The sequence below is a fragment of the Sander vitreus genome, chromosome 23 (assembly GCF_031162955.1).
Source record: "Sander vitreus isolate 19-12246 chromosome 23, sanVit1, whole genome shotgun sequence".
In the NCBI taxonomy this organism is placed as follows: Eukaryota; Metazoa; Chordata; class Actinopteri; order Perciformes; family Percidae; genus Sander; species Sander vitreus.
Window position 1 is genome coordinate 6032796 of NC_135877.1, and position 12979 is coordinate 6045774.

The window sequence follows — 12979 nt, forward strand, 5'->3', positions numbered from 1 at the left end:
ATTTGGAGAATCGTGACACCCCTATAAATACTATATTTTTCTAATCAAAACCGCAAAGGGATGGGGATGGATCGAACAAACATCTTTCACCCAAGATATCCAAAAACGTTGACCAAAAATCAACGTTGACTTACTTAACTTACGTACATAGCTTAAATTACGTAATAAATATACTTATTTCTGTGGCCAGGATAGCTCGGTCAGTAGAGCGGGTGCACATATACAGAGGTTCATTCCTCGACACAGAAGGTCCAGGGTTTGAGTCCGACCTGGGATGATTTCCTGCATGTCTTCCCCCTCTCTCCCCCCCCCCACCTTTCATTGCTTTCCTATCATTAAAGGCAGAAATGCCCCAAAAATAATCTTTAAAAAAAGATATATATATATATATTTCTTTTTATATATTTATTTATATATGTATATATTTATATATATATATATATATATATATATATATATATATATATATTTAAAAAAAAACCTTGATCTTTTTTTAAACCTAACCAGGTAATTTTATTTCAATTAAAAACGTTAACCACGTGTTTTAAAACAGCAACTGTTTCACAATGTGCGGCGGGCGCTGGAAAATACGTTTTATTTAAACATAATTGAGAATGCCCTTTCATTGTAATTCATTAGAAGAGAGGGTTGAATAGCTGGCTAATAGCCTTGTTAGGAATTTATCACTGTATTATTTGTTTAAGCAATACAATATCGTATCATCTACATAATGTAATCTTTGTCACCATTTCAAAATTCTAAATGGGTATTTGTTAATGAAATGTTTCCAACTTTAGGAAATATAGGTTTTTTTTTATTAATAGGAAGAAACAAAAAACAGCTCATGATAACAGTTGAGAGTCAAACGTGGTGAACAGAGTCAGTGTGGTCTGATGAAAACCAAACATTTGGATTTTCTTGAATCTCTGTCAGTCACTGCCAGCAGATTCCACAAGAGGACATCCTATTTTTATTTTCTCAAAACTGTCTCCCAGAGGAATTATTTGACTTATGGTGTATTACAACATAACAGTATGGTCAACTGTGAACACAGTGTAAATGTATGTGTTTGGTCACAGATCTCAAATGGGTGCTTTGGTCACAGGAGGCCTTATACCTCATTAAGGGGTAATAATAAACATTTGGGCCCCATATTGGTCCATGGGACAGGCCCCTGTCACTTTTTAGGATCACCCTAAAAACATATTTGCGGCGACTGCTGTGTGTGTGTGTGTGTGTGTGTGTGTTACCATGTCCTGTCTCTCTGCTCTGCAGCCACACTGGTCAAGGCACATGTATAGTCTTTATGTGAAGCACCTTTGCAGCCCAGCTCCGTATTACAGTCTCAAAATGAGTTCATAGCTTGTTTCTTTACATTTTTTAAAGACATTTTCTTCCTTCAATAAATAACACAAATATATTCATACGTCATATATAGATAGATAAACATGTATAAACTACATGCATATAATTTAAATAATTTATATCTGTAGTTCCCTCTCACTCCCTCCCTCCCCAACCCCTCTCAAATGAGTTCTTCCATAACAGCGCGCTGCACTGGCTTTGCAGCACATTAATGTGAATTATCATTTAAATGGTCCCGAGATATCTTCAATAGAAGTTTCATTTTAAAGTGATGCGACACCACCATGAAACATAATCCTGTGGTGGGGAGCACTGTGAACAGGAAATAGAATCCTATACAGCAAGTAGAATTCCAAACAGGTAGTCACTAGCAAGGCTTGTATTGTTTGCTTCACGTCCTATGACGTTTTCTTGACAACGCGCAGACGCAGGAAGTGTCTATGCGTATCCATCGCCAGCCCACTGAATTGCGAACCTGCGTCAGTGCTCGAACGTACGTCTGCGTCGTCTTGCACTGCGAGTTCCAGTTCTTGTCATCGATGCCCCTGCAGCCACCTTTGAAGGGCCTGGGGGTCCGACAGCGTGTCTCATAAAAGTACTGTTTGATGTCCTGTGTGGCACTGGTTTTAATTTTGCCCAGAACTGTGACCGGGTCCCCCCTGGTGTCCACTGCTTGGGTTTTATCCGTCACCCACTGGCTCTCGCTGTCGCACACCGAATATTCCCCACGATAGCTCTTGTGCTCAGCGTAACGCTTCTTTCGTGTCTTGTTTCCTGCTGCACCGTCCAATCCGCCGCTTACGTAATCGTCCGCGAGGTACAGCGGCGGCGGCTGCAGTGGTAGCCGGTCGCTCAGCAGCACCCGAGGGGAGTTGTACCGCTTGTGCTGCCTGAGAATGTCCGAGTTCAATAGCATCACCTGCTGGTCGGCTACGCTGTCGCTGCGAGCGCCTGTGCCCCACTGCTCCGCATCGCCCTGCTCCTCTAAGGGAAAGTTTGCACTGAGCAGAGGGGGCAGCATTTCGTGGGGCTCAGTATCCCTGCTTCTCCCCTGTTGGCTCTGGTTCCCCCTGGTCTTTCCCCTCGTCAGGTCAGCCTGAAGCAGCTGTATGATAAGGGAGTTTAAGGGGTCGGGACTCGGCTGCTGCTGTTGCCCCTGGCGACTGCTGTCCATGTTGGTTGCCTGGATACCATAGAGGTACACGAGGACCATCACATACAGCAGGATGGACATCACTAGATTCACCTGTAAGATCTGCAGACAGAAAGAGAGACACTTTTAAGAGCTATGTTATAGACCTTATTTTCTTTCTTAATTAACAGTAACACAAACATGGGTCCCTGCACACCAGAGTCAATGGTGTCAATCTGTGAGGTTCACCTCCGCAGGGGGGCAGGTGTGATCCACTGTGATGGATTCAGTGGGACTTACATTTCCTGAGGACATCATTGTCTATGATGTCTTATAACTTCAGAACTTGCCCGAGAGTCATGTTTTTAAGCCTTCTGTATCAAAGTTATACTAATTACGGTGGCCCTGAAGAACAAAACGCAGCATTTCACACAACAAAACATTTCAGAAAAACACGATGGCATTTCAGAAAACCTTTTGTGGGAACCTTGGCTTGAAGTGTGTGTGTGTGTGTGTGTGTGTGTGTGTGTGTGTGTGTGTGTGCGCGTGTGCGTCTCTTAGTATAAACAATATATTATGGGAACTAACGTGCTGCTACATGTACAACATGGCCATAAAACACACATAATTCTGTTTAGAGTAGTACATGGATGAATGATTGACGCTGCGGGACCTGAAACACAGACAGACACACTTTGTTGTCACACTATAATGTGTATCTGTCTCTTTCTAAACGCGTCAATTACTGGGAGGGGAGGGTTGCCAGTTAAAATCCCTGGAACCAGCAGGTGATTCTTAGAGGTAACGCCCTGCTTCATATTGAACGGAAGATACTGAAAGGTCAAATAGTTTTACTTTATATTTAATTATAGGTAAGGATTTCAATAAGACAAAGAGCTTGTCAACGATTAGCCTAAGAACCAGAAAAGGTGTATTTTGAATTCTTCCTTTGTTAAAATATCAAACACTGAACACTGTCTTTGTAACTTCTGTCTTGTCTTCAGTCAAAGATTGCATCACACCACCACTACGGCTGTGCCAAGGCTCTGACCTTACTTCTTCCAGTCAAAGCCAAAAATGTTAACAAGGCAAGCCCTACCCGAAGCGTGTAATTTATCACAGTAAATCTCTTGGCTCGGGTTATGTCCTGAGCTCCGGCACCCTCAATAGTGACATTTACTCTTACATTTTATTTGGGCACACCCAGTCATCTGCTCAAGCCTGAATGAATTCCAGCTGTGTCAGTTTGTTTTGGAATCTCTTTTAATCATTACCAGAAGAGTTTCAAAGTTTGTGGTCATCAGTAGGAGTGGGAAAAGAAATTGATTCACGTATGTATCGTGATTTTCTTTTCTTTTTTTTTTTTTGTGCAACGATTTTAAAAATGTATTCTTTTCCCCAGAATCAATATTTTTAATTTATTTTTTTTACCAATGATTCAACTAAATATTTTCTGTTTATACAGTGCCACTGACGGCGACAAAATACATGTTATGTACTTCTTTACAAATGAAATAAATGTCAGACTGACTGACAGAAATGTCTCATGATATATTGTCTCTAGAAGTGTATTATTCAACTTTTGTTTTTGTTAAAGAAGAAAAAGAAATTGCAATACTCAATTCTATCAAATACTTCTAGAATTGCAATAAATGAAAATCGCAATACAAATCCAATCGGCACCCATCTATCGTGGAAGAATCGAATCAGGACAAAAGCATATCGTCCCAGCCTTAGTGATCAGAAGGGAATCTGCAATTCATAGAATAACATCATGTCAGAGCCTTCTTTAATGTTTGTGTATATCTGTGCATGTGCAGAAAAGCAGATGTTTCAGCACCACATGTTTGCGGTTTCTGTCTTTTACTAAAGCTGACTGGCCTCATTCATAAAGCTCCAGATATTAGCAGCTTCCAACTGCTGCCACTGCCTTCTGCTGTTGGCCATAAGCCGTTGGATGAGGGGGAAGCTTGTGTTTTATTATATATTTTCTTTGCTCAGCTTTTCACCCTCTTTATGGAGATTTCTCCCACCTTTGAACTTGCAATCACTGATATGTCAGCCACTTGGGGGCAACAAAAATAAACTGTAAAGACAACACTGATATACTGTATAATCACATTAAAAGTTAAAGAATATTAGGGGTGTCACAATTCTCCAAATCCGTAATTTGATTTGACTTTCAGTTTTAAGCTCACAGTTCGATTTAGTTCTCGATTCAAAGATTTTCTCTTCAGCGGTGAAAGCAATGCCACGATAAGAGTGGCACTAGATGGCAGAAGGGTACTTTACAACAACAGTTTAAGTTTCTCAAAATTAATGAAGTGCAATTGAATGAACCTTTAGTTTATCAAGATGCACATGAATGCACCATGAAGTCCCGTCGGAGCCCACATGCTTTACCGTTTGTTGTTTGTTTACATAACACACTCGTGGGGAAGGCAAAATGTTGCCACACTGGTGACTTCAGGGAAGCAGGAGGATTTTACAGTTTTGTTGATCTTTGTCATCTCCAACTCCAGCATTGTGTCGGGAAAAGAGCAGCTGCAGGCTAACGGTAAGCTAACATTACCCGGTGTCTTTAGCTGCATGCTTCCGGCTGGTAAGCTACGCTTGTGTGTTGTTTTCTACGGATGTGCGCAAGTGTGCAGGAGGTGGAGAGAAAAAAATAAATACTGGGGAAATAACTGATCCTGCTCTTGATTTAAATGTATAATTGAAGTTGTGACTTCGTGAAAATCTTTAGCTGCTGAAGTCCACCGGCTAGCTGCTAACTTTGTGTATCTCCTGTCTGGTGCTGGGCAGGTGGTGTACACTGGGTTTATCAGAGCTTCTTCGCTTAAAACAGCTGCCTGCTGCAGCTAAAAACTGAGAGCTGTGAGACTAAACCAAAACAGTAAACAGACCAAAACAAAAAGCTGAAAGATGCTAAAACGCTACGTATTGCTGAGAGGAACTGCAGAGATGGGTGATAATTCTCTGTGGGTTCATTGCTACGAGTGACCCCTTTCACATGCAAGTCAAGTGAGCCATTGTTAATACAAATCAGATTAAAATATTGATTATAGCCGCTTTAAACAAACATATACTGATTCTGTGTTGTGCAATAAGAAGGCGCATTGAACAATTTTGATAACCTTCTTATGCCTTTGACCCAAATGACAAACCTTTATTCACCTTGGTGTTTGTGAGGACTACTTGGTGCCTACAATCCTTGAAGATGAGTCATACTTATGTTTTATTGAGGCCACAGTGACGAGTTGGGTTGAAGCACTGGAGCGTTGTGTAACAGCAGCTGTTAATGTGGCAAATCTGCTAAATTAACAGCTCAAATTATTTTACTACTCTTAACTACCACAAAAAGGACAGAGGCCCCTCTGCTTCTCAAAGCAAAGGACATGTAAGGCTGTCATTTAGTAACAAACTTGATCATAAAGATTAGCGTTCAACCACCTCCGCTAGCCCTGAACCATAAACAAGAAGGTGGGCTCAGGGATTGGACAGCTACATTTTGATACAGCATCAGTAGGACTGTGGTTAGGCTTAGCAGTGATATGTAGTATTAATGTGTTTGTGTGAATATGAATGTTTGAGAGTTGAGTATTTCATACAGTATTTCTCTGCTAAAACACAAGTTTAAAACCGCTGACCAATAAGTCCTTGTTTTAATATAGTTTTTTAATATTATGTGCTGTCAATCCTACCTTGATGTTACCTGACGTCCTGGCTAAAAAACACCAGTATTCCCTTAAAGAAAAACGAGTACAACCTATGACAAAGTCAAAGGTATCAAAATAAGGTATGGCCATCCTGTGTGAACCAGTGTAATTATAGTATTTCCAATGGGTAAGCAGAGGGTGATGTGCATTTTATGTTACAGGGAAATTGTTGTTTATGTTGCAATTACAATGCATAATTGCTTGTTCACTAAAATTTCCCATGACACGTAAAGGTTCAAATGTCTTTCAGAGAGTGGAGGAGAGAAAAAAGGAGAGGGATAATAGGCAAACAGACGGCTGCGAACAAAATAGGTGATTTGTTCCCATCAGCAATGTTATAGCTGGATGATACATCTGTTGGATGGACGGAGGGAGGGGCAACCGTTCCGCAGCAATGTCACCTTACAAATCAATGGCTCAGAAAAGACGTGCACACACACACACACACACACACACACACACACACACACACACACACACACAGACACTCATTTCTCTCTGTTTCTGTCCAAAAAGAAGTATCAATGAAATATTGGAAACTCTGCACAAAGTGCTTTGTCGTACTTTTGCATTCTCAAGTACCCTTGTTGACATAATACATTCATACATACGTTAACCCTGAAACTTTCTTTCTGGGCCTTTACCCTAAAATAACCCCTTCTTCTCAGAGTCATAACAGTCAAACTTAAACACATACAGACGTAATACACACACTCCTGACACGTTCAGCACAGTTAAACATCCATAAATCCTCTCTCTGACTCACTTTTTTTAAAATTCCATGCAATCTACTTTCTTGTCAAAACCTGGCTCATGCATTACCCACTATGCAACTTGTCAAGTCAACTTTGTCAGTTCTGCAATATGTGCTAGACATACAGAGCAATTGAAAATACGTTTCTCTCCGACCCACGGTGCAATAAGGACACTGTTGTGGCTGTAAGCAGTCCAACAAAGTGCTGCCGCGAGGGACTAAACTCTGAGAGATGCACTCAAGATTGTATTGCAATGATTTCTTCTTCCACCTGTAGAATACAATTAGCACTGCAGTTACCAAATGTAAAGTTACCTTGTGAGTCGAAATAAGTGCGTTAGTGCGGCGGTCAACAGAAAGTGTTCGCTTCCAGGCTCAGCCCCTCTCTGTCAAAGCCCAAAAAACCCAGGTGAACAGGTGAAGCAAACACGTTATCACTTCCGCTTAAACCACGATGAAAACGCCCACCACCTACAATATAAGTGCACAATATAATAATCTATAAATGAGACCATAAATAATATCCAATATGTGGCTCCCACAGACATACAACAAGTATAATATAAAAGATAAGAAATATATACAAATAAAGATAAGAAAAAGTAATATGTACAAATAAGTAAAAGAAAGATAAGTAATATATACAATACAGTAATACATTCTAAATAGTGCAAATGTAAGGCAAAGTCAAACAGTACAGAAAACTAAAGATGAAGATATTTGAAATGTGCAATATAAAGGAAGAGTTCCTGAGTGTCTTCTTTTATATAAAGTGGCCAGTGCAGATCCTGATGGGTTCAGAGTCCAGAGTTCTTGGGGGCAGAGGGGAGGGGAGGGAGAGAGAGGGGGAGCGTGTTGAGCTTCCTGACTGCCCGGGGAATGAAGCTGTTTGCCAGTCTGGTGGAACAGGCTCGGATGCTCCAGTACCGTCTCCCAGATGGCAAGAGGCTGAAGAGGCTGTGTGAGGGGTGGCTGAGGTCACCCACAATGCTGGTTGCTTTGTGGGTGAGGCAGGTTTGGTAAATGTCCAGGAGTGAGGGGAGTGGGACACCAATGATCCGTCCAGCATCCTTCACTATGCGCTGCTGGGTCTTACGGTTGGAGGCAGTGCAGCTCCCGTACCACACAGTGATGCAGCTGGACAGGATGCTCTCAATGGTGCCCCTGTAGAAGGAACACATGATGGCTCCGTAGTAGAGGCGCCGCTGGTACTTCTTAGCCAGCGATGCAGTGTTTATTGTCGAGGAGAGGTCCTGACTGATGTGCACCCCCAGGAATTTGGTGCCGCTCACTCTCTCCACAGCAGCACCGTTGATGGTCAGTGGGGGTTTCGGGGTGGGGCCTCTCCGGAAATCAATAACCACTTCCTTGGTCTTGTCAACATTCAGGAAGAGGTTATTTCCGCTGCACCACGTGGCCAGTTGGCTGACCTCCTTCCTGTAATAGGTCTCATCATTGTTGTGGATGAGACCCACCACGGTTGTGTCGTCCGCAAACTTCACGATGTGGTTGCTGCTGAAGGATGGAGTGCAGTCATGGGTCAGCAGCGTGAAGAGCAGGGGGCTGAGCACAAAACCTTGGGGGGGCCCCTGTGCTCAGAATGATGGTTCTTGATGTGCTGCTGCCGACCCGTACTGCCTGAGGCCTCTCACTAAGAAAGTCCAGCAGCCAGTTGCATAATGAAGTGCTGAGCTCCAGCTGGTCCAGTTTGCAGATCAGCTGCTTAGGAATGATGGTGTTGAATGCTGAACTAAAGTCTATGTACAGCATTCTGACACATGAGATTTTGGTATCCAGGTGGGTGAGTGCTGGGTAAAGAGCAGAACTGATTGCGTCCTCGGTGGATCTGTTACCTCGGTACGCAAACTGGTAGGGGTCCAGGGTGGGGGGGAGAGTGATTTTTATGTGAGCCATGACTAGCCTTTCAAAGCACTTCATGATGATGGGGGTCAGTGCAACGGGGCGATAGTCACTGAAAGTGGATGGAGAGGGCTTCTACTTCTTCTACTCGAGAGAGTAAGGTGTGTCATGCTGTGAATTCCTTTTTAAAACGCTGTATTTTATAGACATTCATGGACTAAACAAAGTTAGGATTGAGTAATTATTACTGAGTTATTAATTTGTCTACAGGTGGCGGTGAACTATCACACAAAACTGTACAGCCCAGACAAAAGACACTGTCACAAAGCTAACATTAGTGCTAAAGCATGCTACATGGACAGGACTGTCAACTTTTTAATATGCATCCAGTGAGTACTGGGTACTGCATACTACATACTTAATCAGTATGTGCTGCATACTGCCTACTAAAATAATGATTTAATGAAGTATGACATTACCAGCAGACTGTTCACACTGAAGTAACCTCAAACAATGCGTCTTCTCTGCATCATGACTGTATCGATCACGAAGTTACTGGTCCAAGCTGCCGTTTGGGAAAAAAAATTGTTTATCACAAATGTAAATCAAAATTGTTATATTTCCCAGCATTATTTAAAGGCAAATTAAATTGTAAAATGTTTTCTAGAGCACATTATATTCGTATATATATGAGTTCCCATGCTTTTCCTCTTTATTGTACCTTGGCGCCACTCGCCTTCATTTGTAATTATTTTAAATATTTATTTAGTAGTCCACCATTGAGCTCAACAGCGTGGTTCCGCAAGTGAAAATTCCATACATTTTCTCTGTATGGATTTTGATTATTAGTTATGTCTTAGCCTGGCTCCGCCCTCCTACGTACTTGCGCTCAATTTTTATTTTCCTTCAGTACTCCGTCTGGGTTTGCGGTATATTCGCCGGCCAATCTTTACCTGTCCAATCAGCGAACAGAGGGAGTGGCTGAGAATGACGTTGAGGTCGTGCGCTAGTTTGAGTTGTAGTTCCGTAATGGCGGCAGAGAAAGATGCGAGCGAAGCCATTCGGTCCGTTGTGGCAAAGCTGCCGAATATCCAGAAGTTAAAGCCCGAGCAAGAACAATCTTTGCTGAGTTTTGTTGGTGGCCATGATGTCGTGGCCCTCCCCCCCACGGGGTTCAGGAAAGGTTTGATTTTTTCCAGCTCGCTCCGTTAGTGGTGAAGGAGTTGGCTAAGGCTAACGCTAGCGACGCTAAGCCGACGTCACGACCAAATGTTAGCGATTGGATATGGCAGATCCAGAGTGGCTCTGGGCAGATCCAATAGTTTCAAACTTCAACAGAGTACCCGCCTTCAAGGAAGTTAACACTTGTCAATGGAGAGAGGCCAGACCCTCTGTACAAATGAAATGTACCAGAGTCTGGTAGGACCTGGCTAATAATGTCTAACTGTGTGTGTGTGTGTGTGTGTGTGTGTGTGTGTGTGTACTACTGCATTTCTATGCTCATTGTAGTAACAAATGTTTGCACAAAGACTGGAAAATGAAGAAACCCCTCCGCCATTGAAGACACTTTGCTCGTCCTCACCTCTGCAAGAAGTTATTTGAGGACAAGGACTTGAGTTAAGGGTTAGACTTATAATTTGGTGTTGGTTTAAGGTTAGGCAATAAATGTAGTCATTGAAAGTCAGAGTACTGTACATGTGAGAGATAAAAGGAAAAAGAACAAGGCTGACAGATGTTAATGCTCACAGAGGATAAATTGTGATAAAATACATTGGTATGCAGCCACAGATTGTCAGGATATTATCAATCCACCTGTATAATAGGCATCAAGGTGAACCCAAAGAAGGTATTTGGGCAGAATTTGCTGTAGGGCTGCACGATTAATCGAATATTAATCGCGATCACGATTTTTGCCTCCCACAATTAAATCAATATGATCGATGCAACAGCAGTGACATTACGCACAGCCGTTCACTGTCACGGTGCATTCAGACCAAAAGAAGCGATACGGCGATTAACCGCAGGTTTGTGCGGCGGGGGGGGAGTGTCAGTGAAACAGCCCATTTGTGTGACGTCCTGTTGTGTTCTTTAACTCCCCAATATAGCTAGCAAGTAGACTTTATATTTCACAATTACTGTTTCCCGTCAGATCGTTTATAGATCTTGACGTTTCCGTCCGCACTTGAAGGCAGCTTATTTCACTAGAGAGAGAGAGAGAGAGAGAGAGAGAGAGAGAGAGAGAGAGAGAGAGAGAGCTTAGTGTTGCGGGATTAGGATTAGTGTTGTTTTTTTACCCTCCATAGTGTTTTAAAACTTTCTTGCGGCAGCGATAAAGGCGATACTTCCTGTTTACTGTACAGGACAAAACACTCGCTGGTCACATGATTAGCCAACGCAGAGTGGAGTCTGGTTGCGTTTCTCCAAAAATTAAGTCGGTTTCAACTTTTTGCAAAAGGCCACTGTGCTTTCTTGCGTGTCCCCCCTGCGGCAAACCCCGTAGCAGCATAACACACACTATCCCCATTCAAAATCAATGGTAGGACCTGCGTTTTTGCCGAACCGTCTGACGACCGACGCAGGCAGTCTGAAAATGACACCAGAATTGCCTGAAAATGACACCAGGCTGCCACAGTATAACAACACAGAACCAATGTTGCCAACTTCTTTCCAATGAAAGTAGCTAGCACTAGCTCCAAAAGTAGATACAAGTCATATGTTGATTTGCATATTGGTGTCGGCTAACTGCCTGCTGCTCACGGCCGAAGGGGGAGAGAGAGAGAGAGAGAGAGAGAGAGAGAGAGAGACCCTGTGCTGTTGGCAGAAAAGTCGTGGACTGTGATTACTCTGAGCAGCATGAACCGACTCAGATTAGAAGAAATGTGATTTTTATCTATCCCGAGAGAAACTGTTGTGCAGCAGTTGCAGTAAAAAGTAGAAAAGAGTGCAAATATATAGAGTGCAAATATACAATATACAATATAAATAAGGTACAAATTCAAAATATACACAATGGCAAAAAATATAAACAGGTTAACAGAAAGGATCATATGAGTAGTTGCGTAAAGCTATGTATGTACACCAAATCTGAAGGTAAGTGTATATGATTAATTCGAAATGTTAATGATTATGTCCATGATATCATATATACGTTATATAGGATATATGTAATATCCCAAACTGGAGTCCTGGAGTGGAGCAGTACTGATCCTGACTTGTAAGTAGTCTGATAAAACCAAGACAGCTTGCAATCAGATTAGTAATATGGCTAACAGAGAAGCATACACAGTATGTGTCTACACGTAAATGAAAGTGTTTAAATCAGGATTCTGTCCGGATACAGGATATGTAGTTCATTCTACACAAACTACATTTCGTCAAATTTGTATGCAGCATCACGAATGCCGAAGAAGAGAGACTTTCCAAAAGTGTGCGCCGTTATTCCCATTAGTACGATTCATAGATTCAAGCCTCTATGATGACAGGCTTTTGGCTTTGCCCTTAAATGTGGCCTTTCGGAACAGGTATTAACAACTTAGGTTTGAACGTGTTTGGACAGAACAACCCTCCGTTTGTTTCAAGCATACCCCGGCGCGTAGTCAGTAATGGGCTAGGGCGGCACTGACCCGCCCACTTTACTCACCGGCCCGTCCAGCCAAGTTTGATCAAAATACGTTTTGTTATGAAAAATATTCAAATGTATGTAAAAAAGAAAAAAAAAGAAACCAGTAACAAAACCAGTTGTGTTTTAATGTGTCTTCTCTTCTGATTAAAACAAAATTGTTTAAACCATAGAATAAGGATCAAACAATTAGGAAGCCTTCGGAACGTAGTTGGTTGCTAGTGTAAATAAGGACGAGCTTTTCTGCAGCATGCGCAGACATTTCCCCATCAGCGAGAGAGGAGTGTGTTTTCTGAAACGCGTTTGTGTTTTGCCCACATTAAATAAGAAGACAACTTATCTGTGAGTGCCGTAGTTTTTAGTTTTCTTTGATCCTGTCACTGCCGTGGACTCGTTACACTGTCTAAGATTTGGCGCCTTGCTGGCCACTTTTCATGATGTTTTTCATAATTCAAACAATGCTTGGCTGGAAGTTTTCATTCTTTGATTTTCTTTTACTGCTGGTAGCGCATTTGCTGCTCATGATCTGA

At 42.1% G+C, this 12979-nt stretch overlaps 1 protein-coding gene across 1 annotated transcript in view; it reads right to left on the reverse strand.

Moving 5' to 3' along the window:
- Positions 1-748: 748 nt before the first annotated feature.
- ntf3 (neurotrophin 3) overlaps positions 749-12979 on the reverse strand; it is a 46643-nt gene continuing 34412 nt past the window's right edge. Inside the window, exon 2 of the mRNA XM_078242492.1 lies at positions 749-2620. Coding sequence (XP_078098618.1) covers positions 1757-2620 — 864 coding nt within the window. The 3' untranslated portion in view covers positions 749-1756. The remainder of the gene's footprint in view (positions 2621-12979) is intronic.